The following is a 27,716-nucleotide window of genomic DNA, read 5'->3' as shown; positions in this document are numbered from 1 at the left end:
TTTCCCATTGGTGGATTAATAAAGTTCTATTCTGTTCTTTTCTATTCTATTTTACAAGCAGAAAACAAAGTTAGAAAACAAGTTTAACCGAGATATAAGGCATCCCTTTAAAAAAGCTAAGATTTAGTAATACAAAGAAAAGTTGAATAAATAAACAAAACAGAAAAAATATAAACGTTTACAAAAGTAATTAAATTGTTCAATTCACCGGGAAGTAAAAGCCAAGAAAGACAGGAGAAAGTGAGAAGACTGACAGATGATATACAGTACAAACCCGAAAGGTGTTTTTTCAAATTAAAAGCCCAAAGTTTGACTTCAAATCAAATCAAACTTTATTTATATAGCACTTTTCATATAGAATATAACACAAAGTGCTGGACTGCAGTGGTTCAGACTGTGTATAATGAGTGTTAAAATATTTGGTCTGAAATGCACGCTTGTCTCCCTTTTACAGTGTGTGTTTGTGTGTGTGTGTGTGTGTGTGTGTGTGTGTGTGTGTGTGTGTGTGTGTGTGTGCGTGTGTGTTTTCTTCTTTTTTGTTTTATCTGGAGGCCTGTCTCTTTAACGGAGAGCTTCGCGAGATTTGCTTGGCGCCGCGAGCTCAAGTGAGACGCCCCCTGAGCGAGACAGTCCCGACGCTGCCTCTGCAGAGGAGAACGCAATGGAGCCCCGAAATGACTAATTTCAGTCTCATTTAAGTCCACGAGTTCCCACTCTTGCCCGGAAGAAAAAAAATAACAATTCTTAATTGTGTCGTTTGTTTTGAAGACGCGATAGATTGCTGCAACGATGTGGATCCAGGTTCGCACCATAGACGGCAAGGAGACTCGAACCGTTGAAGATCTTTCTAGATTGACCAAAATTGAGTCTTTACGGTTGAAAATACAGGATATTTTTAAGGTGAACCCTCAACAGCAGCGCCTGTTCTACCGTGGGAAGCAGGTAAGCTCGCTTCTTTGGGGTCACCAAACCCACAGTTTTGGCGCTTGGGACTATAGATGCTGGGGGAGAGTTAGTGGTCCTCCCTCTGATGTTTGAAGCCGTTTCGGACCCATGTGTAGCTTCCTGTTTTGATAGGAATTCGCCAAGAGTGGCTGTGAAAGAGCCAGGGGTACGCAGTGTGCCGTCCTGGGAGGAAAACGTGGGTGTACGAACCTTTCCCCCCTCCTCTGTTTTGGAATAGTCTTGTTTTTTAAGGACGGTGCTGCAGAGCATGCAACAAATGTCCTGGCGTTGTTGTAGACATGTTTGTTTACATTGCCACCAGAGAGAAGAGAAAGTCTCGCTCTAAGTTCTCCCACGCGCGCACAGTTGTAGTGCATTTTAGCTGTAGCCCACCTCATTCAACTTTGTTTTTTTACACGTTTTTCTTAGTTTAATCACTAAATATCAACTCTGTCTATTTTGCATCTGTGGTTGCGGTTATTAACAGGTTTGAAGCTTTGTTTTGTTTACATACCAATGTAATAACAATCTAATTTATTGAGTTATAGGAATATTAAAGACTCACTCCCAAAAAAACATGTTTTTTCGTGGAATTTTTCACATGATAGAGGACATATATACAGAAAATTAAGCCCAAAATCACATTTCTTATTAGTTATTTATTCAAATCATTGTGAATTAGAAGCAGATGAATAAATACCCTTGGATAAAGCTTGTAATGGTGACATAGAAGCGTCTATTATGATGCATCCACTCAAATGAATAAGGCACAATCCTGTATGGCTCACCATTTTTGTTGAACTAGTAATGCTAGGTTGGCGTTATAAGGGGCTGTAAGCTAGCAGGAGAGCACATAAAGATGGATGATGGGAAGTGGGGGCGGGCTTACTCCATGCCAACAGTCCGTCCCCATCTATAAGGTGAATTTCTAACTGACTACTGCCGCTCTGCAGAAACTATGTCCTAGAAAACAACACATTTTTTTCTATGATAGCGTTAAACGACATAATCATAATTAAAAGACCACTGGGAATGCTTTTAGAATAGATCAAAAAATGATCAGAGTTTGACTTTAAGGTGAGCATTTAAACAGAACCATATGATGTCCTTAATTAAAAAAAGTGATTTTGAGAAATGTGATATACACCCACATTTTCTTCCAACAATCTAAATTCACATAAAAAACCCCTTATTTGAATTTTTTTGTTTTTTGTACAAAAAAAGGCCTCAGTAAATGTCAATAACAATGAAAGTATAAAACAAAAGAAATAGGACAGATGGATAAAAACAAAGAAGTATGCAGCCTATTAGCTCTAGAAAAACTCAAGACTGTACAAGCAGGGCTACTTACAACAATATGATGGCAAAAGTAAAAAAAAAAAAACAAAACTTTGTATCTTTGGTCTTAAATAGGCACACAACTCTGATTATAGGGTAAAAGACCCAGTTGGATAATCTTAATCCACATTAAAAGTGTTCTTAATGTTTTTTTTTAAATTATGATTATGCCGTTTATAGCCACAAAAACAAAAACGGTGTCGATTTCTAGGACATAGCATCAGCAGAGCGGTAGCAGTTCATCAGAAATGTTCCTTTAAGTTGTGGGTGGGACCCATAGCATGAAGATAAACCCCCCTTTAAAAAAAAAGAATGAAACTAAATGAAAAAAAAATTTAACAAAGAAATCCTTTTCTACTTAGTGCAGGTTATTTTGTTTCTTATTTGTGCATTTAACAATATATTTGTGTGAACTTATATTTTCTAGCATAAAGTTAAATATATAAAAAAAGCCTAAAATCACCAATTCACTCCAATGTCTAATATATACCCACCAGATTGCATCTTATTTTCTAACTTTCAAGCTCCTTTAAGTTCAAAACGAAAGATATGTGTTTTTAAATGTGCAGTTCTTTTCTACACATATTAATCTTTAGTGCTTCAACATGAAAGACCCCCAGACGTCTGGACAACTGTTTTCACATTATCAGCTCAATTCCTTTTTTTCTTTTGCTCTTGTTTAAGACTTGGAAGAATCTGATAAAGCTGTGAAGAACTGCCTTACAGCTGTCCATACTGCAGAACCGTTGAGAACGTGATTTTGAATAGTTGTGCCTTGAAAGCGATGCCAGTATTTTTCCACCACTGACTTGAATCGGAAAAGTTTTTTTACGATTCAAGTCAGTTTTTGGGGGGGAAACTTGTGGTTAAATGGCTTTGTTCATGGGCCATTTCCTTGCTAAGCTTAATGCTTATTTAGAAAATATATGGATGTTCTTTTGTAATTTGGAGGTTTACCAATTTATATTGGATTGTTAGAATTTGCTGATAATGCGCATGAGTGTGGTTTTGAATAACATTTGAAGAACAGAAAAGAATCAACTGTAAAAAAAAACTATAATCGCATAGTACCGTTATTTAATTATCAGTTTAATAGTGTGAGCACTAGAGTGTTTATTTAGGTGAATAATATTCCTAACTTATCATTACTTATTAATCACAAAATGCTTTGAGTTTCTACAAAAGTGTCTTTTGTCTCCCAAATAATGATCTTCAGTTTGTGTGTTATGAAGATCTGCTGCACATTCATCTGCAGCTATTAAACAGACAAACGTCAGAGAGTACGATGAAGCTAGAATAGTAGGTGAACAAAGTCTGAATGAAGTATTTGTCCAAATATTTGAAAATGCAGTTTTTGTGAAACCTCAGTGGATGTAAATCCATAACCTGATTTTTGGTGCTAACAGGTCATCAGTGCACGGATAACCTCACATTTCTTAATCAGAAGCAGTGTTGGTGATGCTAATCTGGTTTAAACCAGAAAAGAAAGTAAACATTTTAGAGTTGTAAGCTATGTTATATGTTGAAGGTCTTTAATTCCAATATTTCAGGGATAGTGGCCACAAATATTCATAGCAAATGCTCCTTAAAAAAAAAAGAAAAAGAAAAAATCATCAGTTGATCCTTTATGACATGGACATAAAGGAACACTAATATGACTTTGACTTGTACTCACAGCAATAGTGGTTAAAAAAGAAATGTTGCTTTTTTTGTTTTTGTTTTAGAAAAACTGGCTCCATTTCCAACCATGTAAATTCGGTTAAATGACCAGGCAGCTCCCAGATTGAGCACATTCTTTGTAATGTAATCTAGAGCACACAGAAGCATTGCTCCACTTCATATTCAGAGATTGGACAGATTGAGTAAAGTGTACATAGACAGAGATGCGTATGCTCCGTTGATAGGATGCTGTTGGTGATCACCGTTCAGGTGTGCATGGAGAAAATCTGTGCTTTCTTTATGCTCATGGGCAATAAGTCAGGAGCCTTTATGAGGGGATTTCCACGTGCTAAGTAATGCATGGAATGAGTCAGGGCCTGTGCAGCGTACTCTAGCTACGTGCACAGCGGTGCCTGCGCTTTGCTAGAATTCAGATTTGTGGCAGGGCAACTACGGTCTAATTCTCTTTTCAAAATGGCGCCTTGTTTTTTCCCTCCTGCTCGCTGCTCTCGCTCCCTCCGCAGCTCAAAGTAACGCATGGCCTTCAGTTGGTTTGGTCCAAAACTGGAAAAGCCCCTTAACTTGGCTTCATGGTTCTGTTTCCTGTTACTTGTTCAAATTCTAGGTTTTGCACAATCACATCTTGCTATATATTTGTCTCACTTTTGTCCCTGGCGAGCCCTCTTACACGTGTCCTCCACTGGCCATGTGGGCTCTGAGCTCTCACTCGCTTTTGCAGCAGCCTCTGCTTACTCTTGTTGTAAATGGATTAGGCTTTACCGTCAAAGTGGAGGTTTGATTTTAGGTCCAACGCTGGATCTCATGTGTGTCTTTTTTTTTTTTTTTTTCATTTCGTTTTTGTTTCTTCCCATCTTCCTTTGCAGCCGTGCGTTTAGGGCACTTTTCCACCTCTAACTGCTGTCCGTGGTCGGGGCCCTAGTTGCTGGTCTCGTTTGCAACAGGCCTGTGCCGTGACCTAGATTTTATTTCAATGTGATTATGCGTGTATCGATGTTGAAATTTGTCAATCGTCTTTATCTTATTAGAGGTTCTTTTTTTTGTTTGTTTTTTGAAATATGCTCAGTGGACGTAGAGTTGGCTGCAGTCATGCGTGCACAGTCCACGCCCTTATGTGACAGATAGACCGGACAAAGGGCAAAAACAAAGAGAGCCGCTGATCCGAGACTACTACAAGTGTAGGCTTTCCAAAAAAACCCCCCCCCCCCCCCACCGCTTTTACACTCTTTTAGTTGTAAATATTGTATGGCTGGGGGCCAATCATAAATACTTTAGGCTCTATTTTGACACCATACAATCAGCTAACATAAATACATGGTGAAAGATTTTGTTGATCTTAGAGTCTTTAAAATGTTGTTTGGGTGCCAAACAAATGGTACCAACTAAAGGATCCAAATGAGTGCATGACAGTAACAACTGGAATCTGCTCTTCAATCCTTTCAATTTACAATTTAGAAAAAAAGTTGGAAAGGTTTTTAGGAGTTTAACTTTCCAGAAACATACTGGTGATATGACTTTTGGAAAGCTTTTGTTGAGATTTTATCAAAATTGGAAGAATTTTCCCCCCCACGCTTTTCCCCTAATACTGATAAGCAGTAGACTGGTCTTTTATAATAAAGAATTTAAGGCAGAACGAAGGGGGGAAAGACCAAATCTGGTGGGTTGTGGGTGTCAGGCTCGCAGACACACCCCATGCCATTGTTTTTGGTAATATGACCCATTTTGCTTGAGTCCCTGTTAAACAGAGTTGGCAATCTACATGAGAAATGGAAGCATTACTTTTCCTCGGTCTCTCGCCGCATAGGCTTGATGTCGCTCAGGTTTTACTGCACAAATGTGGTAAAACGATCTCTTTGTCTTTAAAAAAATTGCTATACAGTGCTCCTCTCCATCAACTGAAACATGCTTCATTTTTTTACATTTAAACACTGAAGAGCACATATTACAGTGTAGTAATTTCTTGAAGGTCAAACTACTGACCTTAGACTTTTATTGCCTACATTTAACCACAATTTTGCAGCCAAAATTAGAACCATGTTTTTTTTTCCCACGTTGGAAGAGTTTTATGGCCTTGAAGCGCTAAGAAGATTGTGCGAGGCATTGTGAATGCTGCGTAATGTAATGTTCCTTCCTTTCTACCACCTGTTTCAGATTTTAGATTGGTTCAATTTTATTTGTATAGCCTAAATTCGCGACAACAGTCGTCTCGGTGGGCTTCGTATAGGTAATTGAAAAAGTTAAACATAAAATCAGAAGGATTGTGAATACATAGAATTCAATAGGAAAATACTAAATTGAACATTTTTGAAAGCTCACAAAAGATCACAAAATTTTGTCCTGGCAGTCCTCTCACAATGCAGCACTTGAGAATTCACGCTAATGATATTTCACTCTGATATGTCATGCACACTTAATGCAACAAAACACAGTTGTTCATTTTTTTGTTTTTAATTTTTTTCTCCATGACTTTCCAAAGTATGAAGCCTTCAGAGTGAGGGGGAAAATATCATGCTATCGCATTGTGAGGGAGAGAATTGTACAAAAATATTTAAAGTCCAAACTCTGATCATCCTTTTAGCTATTGTTAATGCTTGTCCAGTGGTCTTTTCGTTATGATTATGTCGTTTTTAGCCAAAAGTAAAAAAAAAAAACCTGTTTCGTTTTCTGGGACATAGTTTCTGCAGAGCGGCAGGATTTCCTTTTGAATTCCCCTTTGAGCTGTGGGCAGGACTGTTGGTAAGCCTGCCTCTACTCCCCGCCATCCAACTGTTTACACTCTCCCCTGCTAGCTTACAGCCCCTCACAATACCAACCTAACATTATAGTTTTGAGCCAGATGTCAGCTTGGTCGAGGAAAACAAAGACGTACATGGATCATGTCGTCTAAAAGTGGAAGCTTCAGAATGGAGCAAAGCAAGGAGCTCGTGGCCCACCCATTGTATCTTTTATGTAACAAATACAATCTTTTTCCATCTTTTTTTCGCCTGCCCCTGATTCACAAGGAGTTGGATGAAGAAGTACTCAAAAAGGAAATTTTAAGCTTAATTGTCTTTATATATGTCCTCCCTCATCAGAAAAATGCCCCAAGAACATGATAAAAACACCAAAAACATGATTTATTATCGAAGTGGGTCTGTTAAACAACAGTTGGTTTAATTGGTGGCTATTTGTTTTTGAGGAAAGTGTAACTGAAGTCAACACATAGCCGCGAGAGAACGATCGCTCCGATGGTAATGAAGTTGCTGTGGCGTGTTCGTGCAAACAGACGAGACATTTCTGTTTGGTGCAGTGCTACGCTGCTGTTTGTCTCTCTCATATTTAGTCTGTCTGCTCGATTCGCCATCCATCTAAGCTGAAATTACCACTGAGGCTTTGTGTTGCCGGCTCTGCCAGGAGGCACATTTTCTATTTGGAATCTTTTTCTCGTTTGATTTTCCTCTTTCACTCGGCGCATGTCACAAAACACATACAGATGATGTTGGAAGGACTGTTGCTTAGTACCAACTTTGGTGGAAAGACGATGATTTAAAAACACAGAAAGATGGAGGTTGGTAGAACTGCTACTGTATTGCTGTTCTTTTTTTTTTGCATCACTGCTCCTGTGATCTAAATTTCATGAGACTATTAAAAACAGGCAAGGATGGGGAACTCGCGCCTGCTCCCCTCACTGCTTTCCTGCAACACCTCCAACTGCTTCTCCTCCCCATTGTCAAACAGCAAGGAAGAGCGAAGGGGATTGTCGGTGAAGCTGGTGGCCATGCTTGTCCTCCCAGCACAATGGCGTTCTGGGGTTGAGGACTAATGTGAAGTTTGAGTAGGGTTTTTGGCGAGTCCTCCTCTCCTTGTGTTGTACATTTAACATGATCTCGCCGCTTAAGAAGAGCGACGATAATGGTTTCAATCTTTTTTTGTTTTTTTTATGAATCCCATCATGTGACGCCACTCTCCCTGAAAGGGTCACACTGGTGTTCACGTCGGTGGTTTGTGCTGACGGCAGATGTATGTATATGATTCTGGCTTGTAGGGGATGGGTGGAAGTGTGTGTCATTGTAGGGGGGGGGGGTGTTTCCATAGCAACCAGCTTATTTCTCTCCTCCAGCTACATCTCGTATCAGTATAATACATGCCTTCATATTTTTTGTGTCTGGTTTTTTGGACAAATACTGAACGCAGCAGCGCTTTGGCATCTTTTCTGCGTGGACCGATAAAATGAACCAAACAAGGCAGAGCGTAATCGAAGCTTACCAGTCATTAGTGCTAATTGATTTTCTACAGGCTGCACTTGTTCAGTTTGATGTGAAGTTAAACCAATGATCTCTACACGAGCTTGAAAATAAATGATGGTGCCGCCGACTTCCAATCAAACATCCTTGAACTTGTGGATACGCTGCGGTCCAGCTTGAATTCAAATGCATGTGTTTTCCTGATTGAATCTTTTTGTCAGATGCATCTGGCCTAGTGGAGTTTGCGGATGTTTGACTACAGCGCTCCTTTTTACCTTCCTGCAAACAAAAGATGCCCGATGTGCAACATTAAATGGACTTATTTTTTTGTGACATATTTTTAGATGAGTTAAAATATACATGACGGTACATTTTTTTGTCAAACCCATTATCGGCCTTATGCGGTCAAGTGTTTGCACGAGGCCGCTTTGTGTGAACACGAGTCTCTAAGGGGCATCTTGACGGTGGAGCGGGACGTCGCTGATCTAACAGCATTTGGCAGCTCAGTCCACCTTTGAGGGTTTATAGTTTCTAAAAAGGAGGATTGGGATTTCTTTGTGAGGAGGGACGACGAAACTGGATGACTTTCCTGGGAAAGATGCAGTCGCTGGAAAGCAGCATTATTTCAGTGGGATAAAAAAGCAATTTCATGTCTGTAAGAGGTTCATTTGGTCATTTTGTTTGTAGCAAACAAATAAATCAGAGATGTGACTGAATTGCATGCCTTTAGTATATAAACATATCTCCAAAAATATTTTTTTTTTAAATAGTTCTATTTTTGGGGGCAAAAATTTGAAAACTCTGAGCTGCCATTTAGCTCAACACAAGAGAAACATTAAAGTTATAGTTGAACATGACAGATATAGAGCTTGTTAGTTTTTTAGCGAGTTTGTATATTAAAGGTATTATTCTTTGAAGCCAAACAGAATCATCTGTATTTGTAATATCCTACATTTTTGTGGATGCAAACTAGGGCTGAATGATGTGAGGCAATCTGGCGATTTGCGGTCGTAGTGATCAATATTGTGATGACCATACAACATGCGATACACAAACAAATAGCAGAACAACCAAAAACATAATTTCCATTTCACTGCAACAGTTATAATAAGAGTAAACATTACATACCGGTAAATTACACTCTAAATGACTCTGGTCTTCGTAGGAGGTGAGCATCTAGCATAAAAGGGCTCCATCCGATTGGTCAAATGCATAAAGTGATTGTTTTAACACATTTAAGGTAACCATTGAATCGCAGTTTTCACCATCTTTTGCGATATGCACAGCTTGATATCCTGATAAACGATAAATTTGTGATTTATTGTGCAGGCTTAATGCAAACCTTTACTTTCATGGTCAGAGGGAAATATTTTAATATTTATGGAAAAGATTTAGGTTATTTTCTCTAATAGTACTTATGATTGGATTAAATATGTTTATTTCTGACTAGGGCTGCACGATATGAGGAAAACTCGCGATATGCTATATTAGAGATTAATATTGCGATAACGGTATAATTTGCGGTATATAAACAAATAACAAAATAACCAAAAACATCATTACCATTTCATTGTAACAGTTTAAAAATTATACTCTAAATGACCCTTGTCGACATAGGAGGCAAACATCTAACATAATAGGGCTCCATCTGATTGGTCAACAATGTGAAGGGCTCCATCTGATTGGTCAAATGCATAAAGGGATTTAATTGATTTGTTAAATGCTTCAAGCTGCCATAAGGTTGTATTAACACATTTAAGGTTTACGATTTATTGCGATTTTCGCTACCTTTTGCGATATGCATATTGCAGAGCTGGATATTGCGATAGCGATAAATTTGCGGTATATTGTGCAGGCCTATTTCTGACAATTGTTTGCTGGGACATTACCATAAATAAAGCAGTCTTGGTTTGGTAGTATTGGATTGTAACTTGTAACTTTCTGCTGTTTGTGTTGGTTTAGATGGAAGATGGCCAGACACTGTTTGACTACAACGTGGGTCTGAATGACATTGTGCAGCTGCTGATTCGCTCTCAGACCGACCCTCCAGACAGCCCCACCCACAAGGACTGCTCAGCCGTCACCGGTAGTTCTGCCGCTTTGCCCGACTCCAAACACCAGAGCTGCGACTCTCTGGCTCCCCTGTCCCCCACCAATATGGAGACCTCCCCCGACATGGACAAGGAGAACGTCAGCAGCACTACCAGCACTGTAAATGAAACCAAGCCGGACAACAGCGCCACCAGTGACTCCAGCAGTACCAAAAACGGTTTCAGTCCCGCACAGGACTCCCAGTCACCCACGTCCAGCAGAAACACACTAATTGACCCAGGGATTGGCCTGTACAAGGTCAGTATGGAATGGTAACAAAAAATAACAAAACAAGTCATTTAGATTACCAGAATTTTTTTTTTTTTACTTGCGTTAATCAAACAATAATTGATGATGTCACTCTGAATACCACTCTCTCATCAATGCACACTCACTAGTGTTTTTTCCTTGATTTCATCAAAGTGTCTGATTGTGTCTTACTGTTTGACCCAGTCTAAAAGCTAAGGAGACAAAAGCAGAGAGACACATTTTATTGCTGCATTTGGGGGTCATGTTTTATATCCTCTGTTCAAGATCTGGCATAAATTTATACAAAACCATTTTCCTAATTGAAGCAAGACTTTATTTGAATACGTTATTTAAAATAAAAACTTATTTTGAGTTCTGGACCTAACAAAAAAGGGAGAGAATGAGAACGATTTAGTGAAAGATGCTAAGAACACATGGTTTTATAGAAAAGAGAGGGGTGAAGGGTTAGGAGTTAAAAAATAAATAGAAATAAAGATGAGAAAACCATCAAAATACAAAAAAAAAGTTCCTTGAAGCTCAATGTTGTCAAATGTTTACAGAAGAGCTGTTTTTTGTGCACAACTGCACAAATAAATACTCGATTGTTTGCACAAGGGAGTCATTTAAGCACACAAATGTATACTCTACACACACAAGCCAGCCACATACACATGTATGCACACATAGCATACACACAAACTGATTTGGTCACTTATCCTTATTTTTTACTTTGTTCAATTGTCTTCTGAGGACGGAATTAAAATGATAGATGCAGCAATTCTGGTTTCACTTTCAGGCTCGTGATGGAATTTATTAAGCAGAGTCACTGCTAATGTGCTTGTGAGTGGAAAAAGTGCAGTTTTACTCTGCACGTTAACCCTAGGGCTGAGTATCATTGCCAAAATGCTGAAGAAGTTTGATTTACATTCTCAAATTTACAATTTGATTGGATTTACAATTCAACGTAATTCAATTAAATGTCAGTTTATCTGTCGAATCTTTATTCCAAAATAAATTCTGTGTAGGGCTGAATGTCACTCATTGGAATTCTGTACGGAAAAAATATATAGAACATTAATTGGACTAGTAAACGATTTTGAAACTCTGCTAATCAAAAACCAAATTAAAGGAAATTTGTGATGTGAAATCTGTTTTTTTTTTGTAAATTGGGTTCAATGGGAAATTGCTTGCTTCAGCAACCTGCCTCCAGTGGTCTTTGAAGGAACTGCAACACATGCTTCCTGATTTGTGTTAAATTGAGAGATGGAAGGTGGGGGTTCAGTTGTACAATTATTTTTTAACATCACTATTTATTTAAACTGGATAATGCAGTTTTTGCCTGAAATTAATTCATCTCTTCAATAATTAGGATTTGGATTTATGAAGTGAAGTTCAATTCAATAAGGTTGTACGTTGGTCAACTTTAGATGCACCATTGCAGTGATAGTTTTCATATGGAATAAGCAATGGCATGGATTGAATGTTTCTTATAGGTTGGCGGTTCACTAAGAATAACCTTAAAATGAAAGCAAACATTTTGTGCTTTTTTTTCCTACTCAGATCAATGAACTGGTGGACTGTAGAGACGTAAGCATTGGCGCCTGGTTTGAAGCTAGCATCGAAAATGTGACACTAACTCCCACGGAGATAAATCCCACTAAGGGTAAGGTGGGTCGGCCCCCAAAACGGACCAACTTGAAAGCAGAAGGCGAGCAGACCCAAGCCCAGGATCTAAGCAAGGACACTCGCAGGACTAGTGCTGTGTTGAACACTGAGAGCAACGGAGCCTCCACCTCGCAGACAGACGCTTCGCAGACAGGCAACAAGGGGAAAGAGGAGAACGTCATTTACCACATTAAGTATGAAGAGTAAGTATCGACTTGGTGCTTTAACACCCAGATTTTAATTAAACCCTATCAGCAGATCTTCTTGATTTTAAGGAGTACGATCATTTTTGCACGGTTTAATGGTGTTAAGGAATGACATATTTAGGGAAGCACAATAATTATATGTTGGTAGATAATTGCATAAAAGGGTAATTATCTGCCTGTGATATGCTACGTTCTGCAGATAAGTATAGCACTGCTTTCAGCTATACAGTGATAGTAGATGCATGAGTTTTCAGACCCACTCCGATGAAAACTGTGTTTGTAACATATTCATGTGCCATTTTTCTCACGAAGGAAGATATTTAAAGAAATTTAAGCTTAGAATTGCATTTCTGAGTATTTCTTTATTCAAATCCTTGTGAATCAGAAGCAGACAAAAAAATGCTGTTGGGAAAAGCCTGTAGGTGTGACGCAGAAGCTACGATGACAGGCCACAAGCTCTCTGCTCTGCTCCATTTTAACATCCCATAAGTTGGTGTAAAATAGATATTGGCAGATGATGGGTTTTGGTGAAAATCCTAATGTTATACATCCCTGAGAAATTCCAGTACCTCTTTTTCTTAGATACTGCAATCATGGACCTTCTTCGCAATAAAATCTCAGCTGAAACACCTGCGTTGTATTCATTTAGCAACAACACACCCTACCAGTCTGGTTTTTGTGGCTGGAACGCCACAGTACTAGTTCCTCTGCAATACTACAGCCTGTCTGCTTCCTAAGGGATGCTGGATTGGTTTTGTTTAGTTCTCGCTACAATTTGGGCTCCATCTTTCCGTGTTACCGCTCTCTCTCTAGCAAATTCTTTCAGAAGCCAACGTTTCCATGGTAACCCATGAGTTCTTGGGAGCATTACTTCTTTTCTTGCCTCCTTCTGCTTTGTCCGTAATTGCTGTGAACATGAGATCGGTGAGGCATAGCTTCCCCGCTCTCTACCAGTGTGTGTAATGCAAGTATGTTGGTGCTTATAGCTGGTATTTCAGTGTAAATTTATTACAGCACATTGTTCCATCAAAGTCCTTTAAAAGAAAATGTTTTAAGTTGATAGTGCAGATGTTGATGCTCAATTGGCATCCCTCAATCTTTCAATTACCTGGAAGTCTGGCTTGATTTGTTGCATCGTGCGTTTTGGGACAGAAGGTTGTAGTCTTCCTTTTATTTATTATTTTTTTCCTTGTCTTTAATTTTCCTTAGAAATTTGCAGCATTTTAGAGCGTAGAGGCAGCATTTATCCCCCAACAAATGTACACTTGATGTGTTTTTACTGCCTGAGACGCGTCACATTTTAATGTAATCTTCAATGGAACTCCTGTTAAATCTGCAGAACGTTCATCTCTTTGCACCAAGTTGCAGATTTCTTCCAGTTTTTTTTTAAAAACAAAAAAGTGCATTGTGGGTGAGAGCACATTTCTTCCTCTCTCACACCTGATGCAAACACACACAAAAAAAGGACTTGCATAAACTGATCCGCCATGTTTTGGCAGCATTCTGCACAGTAATAGGAGTTCTAAAATCCAATGTTATGTAAGGAAAATCGCTTTTTACCTGCTCCTGGGTTAATGTGCCTGTACTTGCTGTGAGCACACTTCAGCTTCAAATATAGTAGCATGGATAAGTAGTGGATGATTACTCTGAAGGGCTTTTTTTAATCAAGAAGCAGAAGAAGAAAAAAAAGTTAAAATCTTTATTTTAAGTGAAAAACGGGTTAGTCATTAAATAGAGCACAATTAAATGATTATTAGATTTTTAAGTAAATTTAGTCATTTTGAATCAGATATTATAATATAAGATTTTTTTTTTCAAAATAATCTTCCAGATTATGAAACATTTGTTCTGCTTAATCTTATTGATGCCGCTGCTTAATTTTTTATATTTTGTTTTTTTATGTGATTATCTCAAACGATTTCAATTACCTGCTGTTTAGTCGCCAGGATTTTTGTGATAAAATGACTTCTAATACTTCTTTTCTGTCTGTTTTAAAAGAACAGAATAACTCAATAATCCTAATTTAGAGAAGAAAATTAAAGGGAGGGAAGAAAAGATAGATGGAAGAGTTCTTGCAGGACTTCAATTGTGTCAGCTTTAAACCGAAATGTGGCTGAACTTCTTCATAGGTTTGAAACTGACTTTTTTCTAATTGATGTAATCGTTTTTCCTTTCTCCAGTTTAAACTTCTGGAAGAGATATTTGTTTTTGACAGAGACCTAATGCAAGAAAAAGAATCTGAAATCAATTCGACCAAATATATTTCACAGTTTTAAATATAAATACCCCAAGTGTTCACACTCATACTTGTATTGGGCAAAGCTACTATGATGCAGGACGAGCATGTTTGGATATTTTTTATAATTACGATGGAAAAAGGATGTGCACACTTTTGTTTTAAAGCCATTTTATTATGTTTTAAAAACGTGGGTTATGTGGAAGTTATTTTTTATGAAAGTAGTATTTTACTATGGCATTACTGAGAAATATAAGAGGAGCCTCATTTTAATGATACGGCTTTAAAAAAAAGTTGAATTAGGGTTTCCTAAGTTTGTCAGTTGTTTACAATGTTTTTGTCCGTCATCAATATATTTAAACTTTAGAGAACGGCGTTTTGCCTATTTTTTCTTTAAATCATGAAATAAAACCTTCTTTCAATTTCTTGTCTAACAAATGTATCTCATGATACAAACGCAGACATTAAATCAGGAAATTACCTCCGAAAAACATTGTTAATATTACTAAAGAGGGATGTAACGCTGAAAAAGAATAAAAGATGCAGCAGCTTTTTATGGACCTTTAAACATCATGTGGACAGGAGCTTCTGTGAATGTCAGAAAACGGGAAAAAGACTCAATATCTCAAGTAGCTGATGCACCTGCTCTGTACATGACCATATCAAATGTCCTTTTTATAGAGAATTTGATAGTTAAAAACAGTTTCTATTTGTGCAGTTTTTGAATTCTTAACTTTATTTTATTTATTTATTTATTTATTTATTTTTACCCCAAGTTTTTTTTTATTGAGTTTTACATTATTCAAACACAATTACAGAGTTCTGTAAGTCTGAAAGACAAATTACTGAAAGAAGTGTTTATAATAAAGCTATTATTTTTACTATTTATTTTTCTGTGTGTAGGCGAGAGAACTAGTCCCAGGTGTCCATATCATGCATTGAAGCAGTTTCCATAGAGGAGCTTCAAGTTTGTGAACTCTCTGCAGACATGGTGCTCTTTTTCTGTCTAATGATAGGCCTGAACTGGGTTAGTTTTCAGTAAGTTTTACAAGCTAATAGAAGACGTTTTGAATGCAGCTGTAGGCTTCCAAAAATGTGAGTGCGAGTCACGGTTCTGTCTTTTATTTCAGTAACGAGCAGCAGGAAGAAACGGATGGTTTGTCTGGATGTGAATGTTTGTGGAGTCGCTTTATTATTTTTCACGTGAAGCTAAATCTCTAGAAAATGTTTGGTGGACAGTGACTGAATGATCCAAACAAACAAAAAATCTTTCCCAATGGCAATAGCGTTCGTTCATTTGTTAGCCACTTACAGGACTCATTACTTGCGCTTGTGTTCCATACTTTTGATAGGTACGGTTTTGTTACTCAATCAGAAATGACACAAACATTGATTTAATACACTAGGTATAAAAAAGTATTCAGAACTAATTTGATTTTAAACCTCTTTATTTTTATTTTTAGATTTAATCTATTTTCTAAAGTTATTTTAGTTCACTTTTTCCCCTATGGATTGTTTGCACATTAAAAAAAAAAAAAAGGATAAAAGTTGGGTTCCCATCTAAGCAATACAGCAGACACATTTATGCATTTTTCCGGATTTCACTTCGGTGACCAGCTTCTTCATGTTCCGGGATTTCCAGACATCAGGCGGTTCTGAATGATTTCTAGAAGAAATCCAAACAAGATCATTTCAGGAAGGGGGTGCAAAGTAATTATCAGAAACACTGCATAGTCAGACTTTGCCCTGTTTTTGTGTTGCATCTTTTTGGTGTTTTTGTTTTTTTAAAACTCAAAGCCACACTAATCCTTTTGGCAGAAAATCTGTCTACAGGGTCTAAAGCGTCTCCTCTAAGAGGCACACATTCTAGTTCTTCTTCAGTTGTTAAATATGAATACGTTTTTACATGAACAATCCTCCTATTATGCACATCCATGCCTTTCCTAAACGAGCTGCTGTTGGTTTATTGTTTGTGCAGATCGTCTGCAGAGGTTCTTAGTTTATGCTCAGCTCTCTCAGCAAGGCGGACGCACAAGCCCTGCTCGCCCATGCCCTTCACCTCCCACTGTGGGAACAGAACTGAGTGTTCAAACTTAATGGGGAACACATTGTTAATCCTTTGAGTCTAACACTGGTTTTTGGCAAATATGCAAATCAACTGGGTACACGAGTCTTCTAGCTTTATATTTTCAACTGTCAGAGTCCCACATCGCTACATTCCTCACATCCAGCATCATGCAGCACACTGATGTGGAGATTACCAAGCTCCCATTTGTTTTCCCCATGTCACCAGTCCAAGACGTGCATGTTAAAGCAATTACTTTTTTTTTTTTTTTTGGATTGTGTGCCACACCTCAAGCTTTAAAGCGCTAACTTCAGCACTTTTTTTTCCCTCCCTTTTTGCCATAACTCCTTTAAAAGTCCTTTAAAAATGTAAACATGGGAACAATTTGAGGATAGTCTAGCATATTATCAACTTTAAGTCAGACCAAGGAGGCGCCTTGAATGATGATCCAAACATTTGTTTGTTTTAATGCTTGAGCTGTTGTCCTGCAAAATAAGAGTCTGCAGCTTTTGCAATTTCTTTATATCACTTGATAAGAATATTTTCAGAATATAAATAATAGTATTAATGATAGTGTGCATATGTTTAAGTTTTCCAGCAGTCAGTACGTGTTTGCTTCTCCTAGGTCGTCTTCTGCTGCTGTTAACGCCACACACAGCCGCCCTTCGTTACCTTTCAATGTTCTGTTCCTCTGAAGCCAAAAACGGAAAATGTTGTTTTTCCCACTCTCACATAAATAAACAGCTTGTGTAATTTATGAAGACTTATTATACAGTTTTGTGGCTTTGTGTGTTTGTCCAGCTGATGAATGTTTGCTGCTTCAAAGCAACTTTTTTGTGTAGACTCGTTGATATATCGTCACTCTTGAAAACAGAGATCTACTGTTAAGTTGTTGTAGTTTAAATATATATATATATATATATATATATATATATATATATATATATATATATATATATATATATATATATATATATATATATATATATATATTTGTAATGTGGAGACATTTTCAAAAAGTAATTTTATTAAATTTTTTTTTTTTTTAACCTTAACGTTAACTTTTTAATTTCCATCTCAAATCTATGCATGCACAGACTAAACCCTTTAGTGTACATTTAGGTATGTTTAATTTGGCTCATCATTGTAGTTTTCTTGTTTTGTCTACCAGTTTTTACCCCAAAAATATTTCTTAAGCCTTTTTTTTTTTTTTTAATCAAATAATGCGATGAGCATCTAGACTTTTGGTTCCTACGTGCACATCGATGGCTCTCATTCTGAAAGCTTTAAAAGCAAACAGCATTATAACCCTCAACCTTCTCCTACAGCTATCCGGAGAATGGCGTGGTGCAGATGGGAGCAATAGATGTACGGCCACGAGCCAGGACTCTGCTGCGGTGGGACCAGCTCCAAGTCGGCATGCGTGTGATGGTCAACTACAACATGGAAACCCCAGATGAGAGGGGGTTCTGGTTCGACGGAGAGATCGTGACCCTGAATCAAACGTCCCGCACAAACAAAGAACTCAGAGTTAATATCCTCCTGGGGTGAGGGTCTTGACAACAGAAAAACAGAGTTTAGAGGAAATGTTTTTCTGTTTGGATTTGTTCATCTCTCTTGTTTGGCCTTTGTCTCTCCTTAGGGGGGCAGGAGATGTAATTCCAGACTGTAAAATCCAGTTTCTAGATGAAATCTACCAGGTGGAGAAACCAGGAGCTCGCCCGCTCTCCGCCGTAGATGGACAGTTTAAACGTAGGAACCACACTGGAAATGGGCCTTGCTCGTACTAACGCTGTGGATGGGATGATTTGAAGCGGCTCTTTGGTAGCATTTTGTCCTCTAACACATGCACGCGCGGAGATTTCTAATCCGTTTCTGACTTCAGGGAAGAGTGGTCCGGAGTGCAAACACTGCAAGGCCGATCCTGACTCCGAGTGCCGCTTCTGCTCCTGCTGTGTGTGCGGGGGGAAGCAGGACGCCTCCATGCAGCTGCTGTGCGACGAGTGCAACATGGCGTTCCACATCTACTGCCTCAACCCGCCCCTCACCACCATCCCAGATGATGAGGACTGGTGAGGAAAGAGAAGACGTCATTTAGCAGAAGTTTCCATCCAAAACGCATTATTAAGTAACCACCAGATTAGATTGCGAAGCCAGGAATCAAACCCCGAAGTATCAGACCAGCAGGCAACTGCTTTTACCACCCTTACAGATAATAAATACTGTACAGATTGCAGTTCAGCTTATGTGGTGATTCATAAACATATCCATTAGACAGACGACTGCCAAATATTAACAGTAAATACAGCTGCTCTATTTTGTTCACTTATTCTATAATGAAAGATTAAGGTCCTTGCTTTTTTAATGTTAGTTGCAGCTAAAATTGAAGGGAACTTTATCGTGGATTTGCTGTTTTTTTTCCTTTGTCGCTGCAGCAATAATACTAAATCTAGTATTTACTAGTTGTTTTAAAGCTGTGGTCTCCTGATTTGAAAAGTAATATCCAAGATAAGGATAGTTTTGGCTGTAAATCTAAATTTTAACAATAAAATATGCAACCAAAAAGGTAAAAAAAAGCACAAATCTATTTTGACAAAGGCTTGTTTTATTTTTTCTTAATAAATTGAGGTTTTGAGTTGAACCTAAGGGAAAGAAGTCAGTTACTGTTGTCAAACTATGTGGGGTAATATTTTTTGTGCTCATGTTAGTTTTGAACCTAAATACATTTTTATATATTTACTGTTTAAAAAAAAAAAACCAAAACATGTTGGAAAGCATTGTTTATTACAAATACAATATATATTTTTTTAACGAGTTTTAAATCTGAATACAGGAGACAAGCGGGTCGTTATGGGGGTTGTGCGTGACTTCTATCAAAAGCACCACGTTTTTCTTTCTTCTTATTTTTTTCCTGCCAGGTATTGTCCGACCTGTAAAAATGACACCAGTGAAGTCGTCAAGGCCGGCGAGAAACTTAAAGCGAGCAAGAAGAAAGCCAGAATGCCTTCAGCGACAACAGAGAGCCAGAGAGACTGGGGAAAGGTGAGAGCCTAGGCTGCTGTGGGCCGAAGGGAAAACCTTCTCCTTTGATTCGCACTTCAATGCTGCAACAGTTACATGGATAAAAACAACAGGACAGTCCAAGCAAACAAGCTAAAAGTTGCTTTTCTTCTGCTGCCACAAAAACGCAATGGATCAGATAAAAATGTTAGATAAAGGAAACTTTATCTAAGGAGGAAGGAAAAGGAAGGAAACTTCTTCTTTAAACTTTTTTTTCTTCTGGAAATTACATGTTTTCATGGATTGTATTTAAAACTATGACCTCCTACTGGTAGATAGTTCCTCAGTTTCTGTCCTGAAGATCCTTTCTGAGATTTTGATTTGATTAGATTTGAACTGAAATGGTTTATTTCAATCAATCAAAGCAAAAATAATCCACAAAAAAATACAATCAGCATTCATACATTCATACAAAGACGTATCAGATTGAATACATTTTTAGGAAAGGAATAACAATAATCACCACAAAGTCAGTCTATAATCCTCAAAGTTCAAAAAAACATATTTCCTTCATAACTGAAATGTATCTATGATGAAAAAAACAGGCCTCTCATCTTTTTTAAAAGAAAGAACTTGCCCAATTGGTGGCTGACTAAATACTTTTTTGACTGTATATTTATCGAGAGAGAAAAAAATCAAGAAGTCTGGTATGAATGTTAAAAGAGAAATATTGTCTAAAATAAATAAATATTTCTCTTTCAATGCGCTTGGATTATTTTTCACAGCATGTTTAGGAAATTACAAGGCCACACTTTCCTCCTAAACTGTTCCTTGGTGTTATGTGAACAATGTCACTGAGTTTGACTTATCCACTTTCCTGGAACTGCTGATGGAAAATCACTGCTTTCTCTACCAGAATACATCCTTTCTTTGAGGATTAATTAAAAACAGCCTGCCGTCTTTTGTCCAGTCTTACAGTCCTTCGTTTAACATTTTTGCAGTTTTCTAACCCTCCAGAAATCTTTTCCAGTTGTGTTTATACTAAAAGTTTAAAACATTTAGTACTTATTGCCGCGTGTGTTTAATTTGAAAAAGCTGTGATCCGGTTTGTCTGAAATAAAGTGTGATGAAATGATGGTGGCATTCATGAACTCTGTGTAATTACAGGGTATGGCCTGTGTGGGGCGCACTAAAGAATGCACTATTGTTCCTTCAAACCACTATGGACCCATTCCTGGCATCCCTGTAGGAACCACATGGAAGTTCAGAGTGCAGGTCAGCTGGTTTTATTTTAATCTTGGGGAGCTGTATAGTGAATCCCATGTCTCAGTCTTTCCCTGTTTTTGCCCTCAGGTGAGCGAGGCAGGTGTTCATAGGCCCCATGTCGGCGGCATCCACGGGCGCAGCAATGATGGCTCCTATTCGCTGGTGTTGGCTGGTGGCTTTGAGGATGAAGTGGTGGGTTCTACTCTCTGAGCCGCACAGGATTTTTGAATGTGGAGGGATGTGTGCGTTACGGTGACTGTGATCTGTAACAGGACAGGGGAGATGAGTTCACCTACACAGGCAGCGGGGGCCGTGACCTCTCAGGAAACAAGCGAATCGGAGAGCACAGTTTTGACCAAACACTGACTCACATGAACCGGTATGAAGATAATCCCAATTATTTTACGTTAACAAAGAACATATGCTTTACCTGCTTAAATGTTTTTTTTTTAATTCATTCTTTTTAGTAAGATAAATCCTAAAAATCCAGATTGTCATTATTTTGTCTTAAAAGAAAAAAAAAATTACATTTTTAAGTGGCTCTCGACTCCTGCAGAGCATTGGCTTTAAACTGTGATGCACCGCTGAACGACAAAGACGGCGCAGAGTCCAGGAACTGGCGGGCAGGAAAACCCGTGAGAGTGGTGCGCAGCTCCAAAGGTCGACGCATCAGCAAGTATGCTCCAGAGGAAGGGAACCGCTATGATGGGATTTACAAGGTACATTCAGTGTTGAGCAGAAAAATCAAGTTTTTCCAATAATCTTACTTCAGTTTTAAAGCTTTCTTTGTGGGGAAAAAATGCATCTAGTTTATAATTAACTATAAATATAAATATTCCGTTTGGTCCTAAATTAAAAGAGGAGTCACCTTTTGCTAACTCCGTTAAGAAATCTCTTTAAGTATAAACTTTTTGTTATATCTTTAAAAAAAATGTACACAAATAGTCCCAATAATGTTTTACGTTTGATTTCTCCAGGTGGTGAAGTACTGGCCGGAGATCGGAAAGTGTGGCTATTTGGTTTGGCGTTACCTGTTGAGACGGGATGACTTGGAACCAGCACCGTGGACCCCTGAAGGGTTGGAGAGAATCCAAAAACTGGGCCTCGTGGTTCAGGTAAGACTTCCTTTCAAGCTCAACACGTTTCTTACCGCAAGTCTGCAGGTGTTTCATCAAGCCTCTGATTTTTAACAAAAACATTTGCAAAGCGGTTCACTCCCTGCTTCACTCCTCTTACTGAAGTATCCACCAGGCTACTTGGCGGCCATGGCTAACAAAACAAAGAAGGAGGCCTGCGCTCGACCCGGGCGCGGCGGCCGCAGCAAGCACTATTCTTGTCGGGGGAGGCCACGGAGACGAAAGATCAAGGAGAGACAGCTGAGTGACGAGGAAGAGGATGAAGAAGAGGAGCCCATAGAAGCAGATATGCAAGAGGATATGCCTCAAAGTAATGGAGAGCAGAAGACAAATGGAGATAATGGTGGGTGCTTTAATAGATGATGCTCAAAGCAGGTGAGAGCTGGGATCTTAGTGAATTTTCTTCAAGATAAATATGTAAAGCAGGCATAAAAAGATTAAATTGTGTGTTTTTATTTTCCTGCAAACCACTTTAAGGTTGTTTTTTTGTGCGTCTTTGGCAGAATTGTCAGCAGAGGCAGAACCTCCATCCAAACGTGTTAAAATAGAGGAGACCTTTCAGCTTACGGAGCAGCAGCAGCAGCTGATCCAAGAGGACACGGCCAACAAGAAACTCTGGGACGAAGCCATGGAGAACCTTAAAGAGGGGCCGGTACGCCGCCTGCTGCACCACCTGAATTTTCCTAAACTCTGAGATGCATCCATCTCTGGTTTTATTAAATGAAGCAGTTAGATGGCAGTAGAGAAAGTCTGCATTGAATTGAATTCTTTTCACTTGCGTTTGGCTTTTCTTACAGAATTTCCTGCAAAAGATGGAGCAGATCTTCATGTGTGTGTGCTGCCAGGAGCTGGCCTTCCAGCCAATCACTACTGTCTGCTCACACAATGTTTGCAAGGTAGTTTTTAGCTGATCCACAATGGAACTAGTCGGCCCTACCCCCTTTAATCAGAGTGCAAAAATAAGAAATGAAATGAATTTCACTTTTTAAAAAAAAGCTAACTCTTTAAGTTAAACATAATAGTTTAAAATAAAACATGAAACATACACAAGTATTAGCTTGAATGAACCAATGCATTAGTGCTGTTGTTTCTAAATCCTTGTTACTCGAATAGCAATTTCTCATTATCCCTCTTTATCTATTGTAGCCCCTCAGATTTATGTGAAAAATGCCTTCTTTCCTTTTTCTAAACTCTCCTAAAAGAGAATAAAATCCCATCTCCAAAAACACATTAACAGTTAACACAAGGGGCAGAATCCAAGTTTTGACTTCCTGTCTCAATCTACTTTAAAGACAAATCTAAATGGAGCCAAGTCAGTTTACTGTTTAACCTGTAGGTCAGGGGTGTCAAACTCATTTTCACTGAGGGCCACATCAGCATAATGGTTGTCCTCAAAGGGCCAGACATTACTTATACTTGTAACTAAATGTAATGACAAATAAATGTAACTACTCCTTGATGTTAAATAACTCATTTATTTATTAATTATATAAGGACTAAACTCTCCAAGTGAATAAAGAAAAATAACATAAAGCTGAGCTGCAAAGAACATGTATTAAACGTGTAACATTTTACAAAAAAAGGCTGCACACAGCCTTTCATCCAACTAATGGTTTGATGACAATTTGTCTGCATACACACACAAGACCTGCAATCATTGAATAATTACAACAGTAGCGACAAATAAATAATATGTAATCAACAAAAAAAATATATTTTAAGAAATTAAAATCTTTTATGCTCTTGTTGGCCACATAAAATGACATGGCGGGCCTTGAGTTTGACACGTGTGCTCTAGGTGTTTGTTACACAATTTAAAACATCCCACTTTTGCAACATTAACGTTTTTACAACCTAAAAAAATATTTAAACCTTTTTAATATTATTTAAAATTTGAGATTGATATTATGCCATGATTAAGCTGTATTCTAGTAAACTGGCATTATTTTAAAAATAATCTTAAAATGACCTTACCCGTCAAGCTCCAACAACTTTTCAGGCCTGTTCTCTTCACTTTGGAACTGCTGGGGTTTGGTGACAAGGTGCTGCTATCTGGCTTTAAATCTGTCAAATAAAAACCAAATACAGTGTTCCCTCGCTGTATTGTAGTTCACCCTTTATGGTCTCTGTTTTGCAGATTTTTTTTTTCACTGCATTTTTTAACAGCCCATTGTGTTTTGCGTCCTGATTGACTGAAAACCTTGTCAATCAATCTCCTCTCTGCTGCGTCTCTTATACAAACATGTGGAGCTCCCCAAATTTACATAAATCCTGTGGATTATACATGTTCTAAAAAAATCACCTATCACAGGTCATTTTTAGAATGTAACCCCCACGATAAACCAGGGACCACTTGTATGTTCAGCCTCTGGGTAGGGCCGAGAGGTAGAACTGAGGCTTCACCTGTAGTGTGCAAAACTAGTAGAAAATAAAGTGATCCAAAATCTCATGTGTTTGTGTCTAAACAGACCTGCCTCCAGCGGTCGTTCCGGGCTAAAGTGTACACCTGCCCCGCCTGCCGCCACGACCTGGGCAAAGACTATGTGATGATCCAAAACAAGGCCCTGCAGATTCTCCTGGACCAGTTCTTTCCCGGCTACAGCAAAGGCCGATGAGGTCCAGAACCAATACGACGTGCTCGCACACTTGCATCCATCCTGTGCACCCTCCTATACTGTCAAGTACCTACAGCTCCACTTTGAAATGCACTGCACTCACATATTTACTTTCCCACGGGCCAGATGCATATTGCATATTACAGCCATTTATGTATACAATCATTCATACACAAACAACCTCAGTAGGGACTTGACCTCATCTGCACAACTTGGACTGTCTTCTCTGACATCACCAGCCTGAAATTCAAACCGAGGGACCTTTTTTACAAGCCCCCTCCCTCCACTCTGCCACAGAAGCTGGCTTAAAACAAAACGCACAAAAAAAATGACCCCCAACACACATTCCCTTTGTTTAAAATTCCTGCCAACCTGTTTGCATTTTGGGTACCATGTGCGCAGTTTTACACCAAATACTGAGCTCATCTGAGTCTTTTACTAAGCCGATAAGTATTAGTGGACAGTGCTGGGAAAAAACTACCTTTGACTCAGAGATGCATCCAGTCGGATTTGTTCGAATTGCGTAAATTTAGGGGAATGACAGTATGTTATAAAGATATAGCACTATATTAGTGACTCGTGCAGTGGACTGGGTTTTTTTATAGGGGTCAGTTGAGAAGATTTGCCTGGAGTTAAAGCCATTGTTTTGCCTTCATTGAATAGGGTGAACTGTAGCCTGACAGGAGAAACATCTTCGGAGAAAAACCATTGGCTTCTGCGCCGTCTCTTTTTGGGGGGACTGGAAGCCTCTTGGGATTCGGGGTTGAGTCCGAAAAATAAAAAGCTGGAGAACAGATTAAGTGGTCATTTAAAAAGAAGTCGGATTCTAGGGATCAGATCGTCCTTCCAAGCTTAGTTGGTTTGTTCTAGTTTGCATCTGTATGGGCCACAAGAAAAGGTCTGAGGTTAAAGATTGAGGTGCTGCGTCAGAAATTCCTGCTTTTTTTTCCAATTCCTTAAAATTGACATCAAACCACAAAGCGGATGTTCTTTGTGTAACAAATCTGGAACGATCAGATTCGATTTTTATAAGCAGATAGTTGTCTGAAAGCTAAAAAAACAAAACAATGGCTTGTTTTACTGTAATCATGATTTTATCCTCCATTGTAGAAAAGCCATGCTTAGTGAAAATGCATTGTGGGTATTTGTCTCAGAAACATATTTTTAATTTCCCTAAACCATGGTATGTGCATGACAAAAATGCACTATCCTCAGTGTGTTATTGTCACAAATTCCTGGTAACCCAACCCTTTATGTGTTGTCATGTTTCAGACGTTTGCACGTCAAAACTAAAGGTGTGAATGTTTTTGGAAGCATTTCATTTTAAATTAAAAACGGCAAAAACCCCAAAGTCTTTGCAGATGAGGGAGAATGCATCTCCCAAACTGCCAGAAAAATTTCAGAGGGTTCTTTGAACAAACAAAACAAAAAAACGCACTTGTGTAACGCTTGTCTAGTGCCTTCGACCAGTTGAAATCAAGAGGGAGCAACTAACCTCACAGCACAATCAGCAGAGCAATCTCACCCTGACCACGGGAGGTTGCAGAAAACTACCAAATCACAAAAACAAGGTAAACGTTGGACATAAACTGCATCCAAAATGTAATCCGAAAACAAAAATGGCTTCTTAAAATCATAAAAACATGCCTCCCGTTCCATTTTTACAGGAACTCATCATAATTAAAACAAATATATATATATATATATTATATATTATATATATATATATATATATATATATATATTATATATATATTATATATATATATATATATATATATATATATATATATATATATATATATATATATATATATATATATATATATATATATATATATATATTTTGTTAGTGTTTTAAAAAAATCCATCATTTTGTAGATAATAAAGATTAGTGGACTTTCAGAATAATTGAACAACTTACAGTTTCATTTAAAAAAAAAGTGAAAAACATCCTAGAGTTTTAGAAAAAAACACAAATATAAAATTTTGTTTTGGTAGAGGTTAAAAGGGTCTTTTTTGTACTACCGGTAGTTGCTTATCTTATTAATACTTAACTGCAATTTTAGTTAAGTATTAAACAAGTGAAAGGACATATTTCAGTATGACTGCCTCTACCATAACCACAATAATTGAACTTAATTTGAGTAGCTATGTGCACATATGGTTCTTTAAAGTGCCCTGGGTTGGCAGGTCTAACAGCAACCAAAATCCAAAGGCCTCCCGGAGAACCGCGGCAGTCTCCGGATCGATCCCTGCCACCGCTCACATCACAAGTTTTCAGTTGGTTTCGTTGGGGAAATGTTCAAGCTCTTTGTTTGGTTTCTAAACGATAAATTTTGTTCAGTGTAATGATCAACCGAAGCCAATTTCACCTCAGTTCCTATCCCTGCGTTGGCGTAAAGGTCAAAGTTTAAACTTGTTCCTGGCACTCCCACTTCTGTCTCATCTCAGGCTGTTTTGATTGTGATGTCCTTGTTTCCATTCAGTCATTCAGGTTTTTTTTTTGTTTTAATCATAACGTGCAAGAACAAATGGTCTGTTAAGCTAAATGATGCTCATCACTTCCATTGTTGCTTTTGTTTTCCTTTAAATTTAGTTTCTGGGTTGAGGTAAGCCAACATCCCTCCTTCCTTGTGACTTTTGCTCTGTTTCTTCTGTCTTCTGCTGTCTGTGAACCTACAGTCAATACTAACAACTTTTAGATGTCTTGTGAACGCTTTGCTTCAGTGCTGTGTTTTATTTCTGATGCACTCTGTAGAAAAATAACATTTGGGAAATCACACTTTATTTCCCAAGGATGTTTACTATTATCTAGATCTGTAAACTCCAAAAAAAAACTGTTTTAGTTGCATTTCTCCTATTTTAATCATTTTATTGTTGCCGACCTCAAGCACTTGCAGCAAAATGGCAGTCAGAAATTTCATTGCTTCATATTGTGATCTGAAATTTTTTACGTGTCAAACCTTGATATGTACCTATTAAATATTTGGATTCAAACATT

The 27,716-nt window shown here is 38.2% G+C and overlaps 1 protein-coding gene across 1 annotated transcript; it reads left to right on the top strand.

Annotated features, from left to right (window-relative positions):
* Positions 1-607: 607 nt before the first annotated feature.
* Positions 608-27,716, top strand: uhrf2 (ubiquitin like with PHD and ring finger domains 2). Its single transcript, XM_023961036.1, has 16 exons — positions 608-942; positions 10,146-10,532; positions 12,084-12,391; positions 18,024-18,242; positions 18,338-18,447; positions 18,581-18,767; positions 19,614-19,737; positions 20,863-20,970; positions 21,049-21,153; positions 21,234-21,340; positions 21,518-21,680; positions 21,939-22,076; positions 22,203-22,440; positions 22,601-22,749; positions 22,895-22,993; positions 24,566-27,716. The coding sequence occupies exons 1-16, from the start codon at positions 790-792 to the stop codon at positions 24,710-24,712; spliced, it is 2,742 nt and encodes a 913-aa protein (XP_023816804.1). The 5' UTR covers positions 608-789; the 3' UTR covers positions 24,713-27,716.

The sequence above is a fragment of the Oryzias latipes genome, chromosome 12 (assembly GCF_002234675.1).
Source record: "Oryzias latipes chromosome 12, ASM223467v1".
NCBI lineage: Eukaryota > Metazoa > Chordata > Actinopteri > Beloniformes > Adrianichthyidae > Oryzias > Oryzias latipes.
Note: the sequence above shows the minus strand (reverse complement) of the source record. Positions and strands in the feature narration are given on the sequence as shown.

Bases quoted from the DNA above. Each gene is read 5' to 3' on its own strand.
- uhrf2 (XM_023961036.1), top strand. From the start codon at position 790: ATGTGGATCCAGGTTCGCACCATAGACGGCAAGGAGACTCGAACCGTT. The intron at 18,448-18,580 runs GTAGGAACCACA...TTCTGACTTCAG, and splicing joins CGTAGATGGACAGTTTAAAC to GGAAGAGTGGTCCGGAGTGC. The intron at 21,154-21,233 runs GTGGGTTCTACT...GATCTGTAACAG, and splicing joins GTGGCTTTGAGGATGAAGTG to GACAGGGGAGATGAGTTCAC.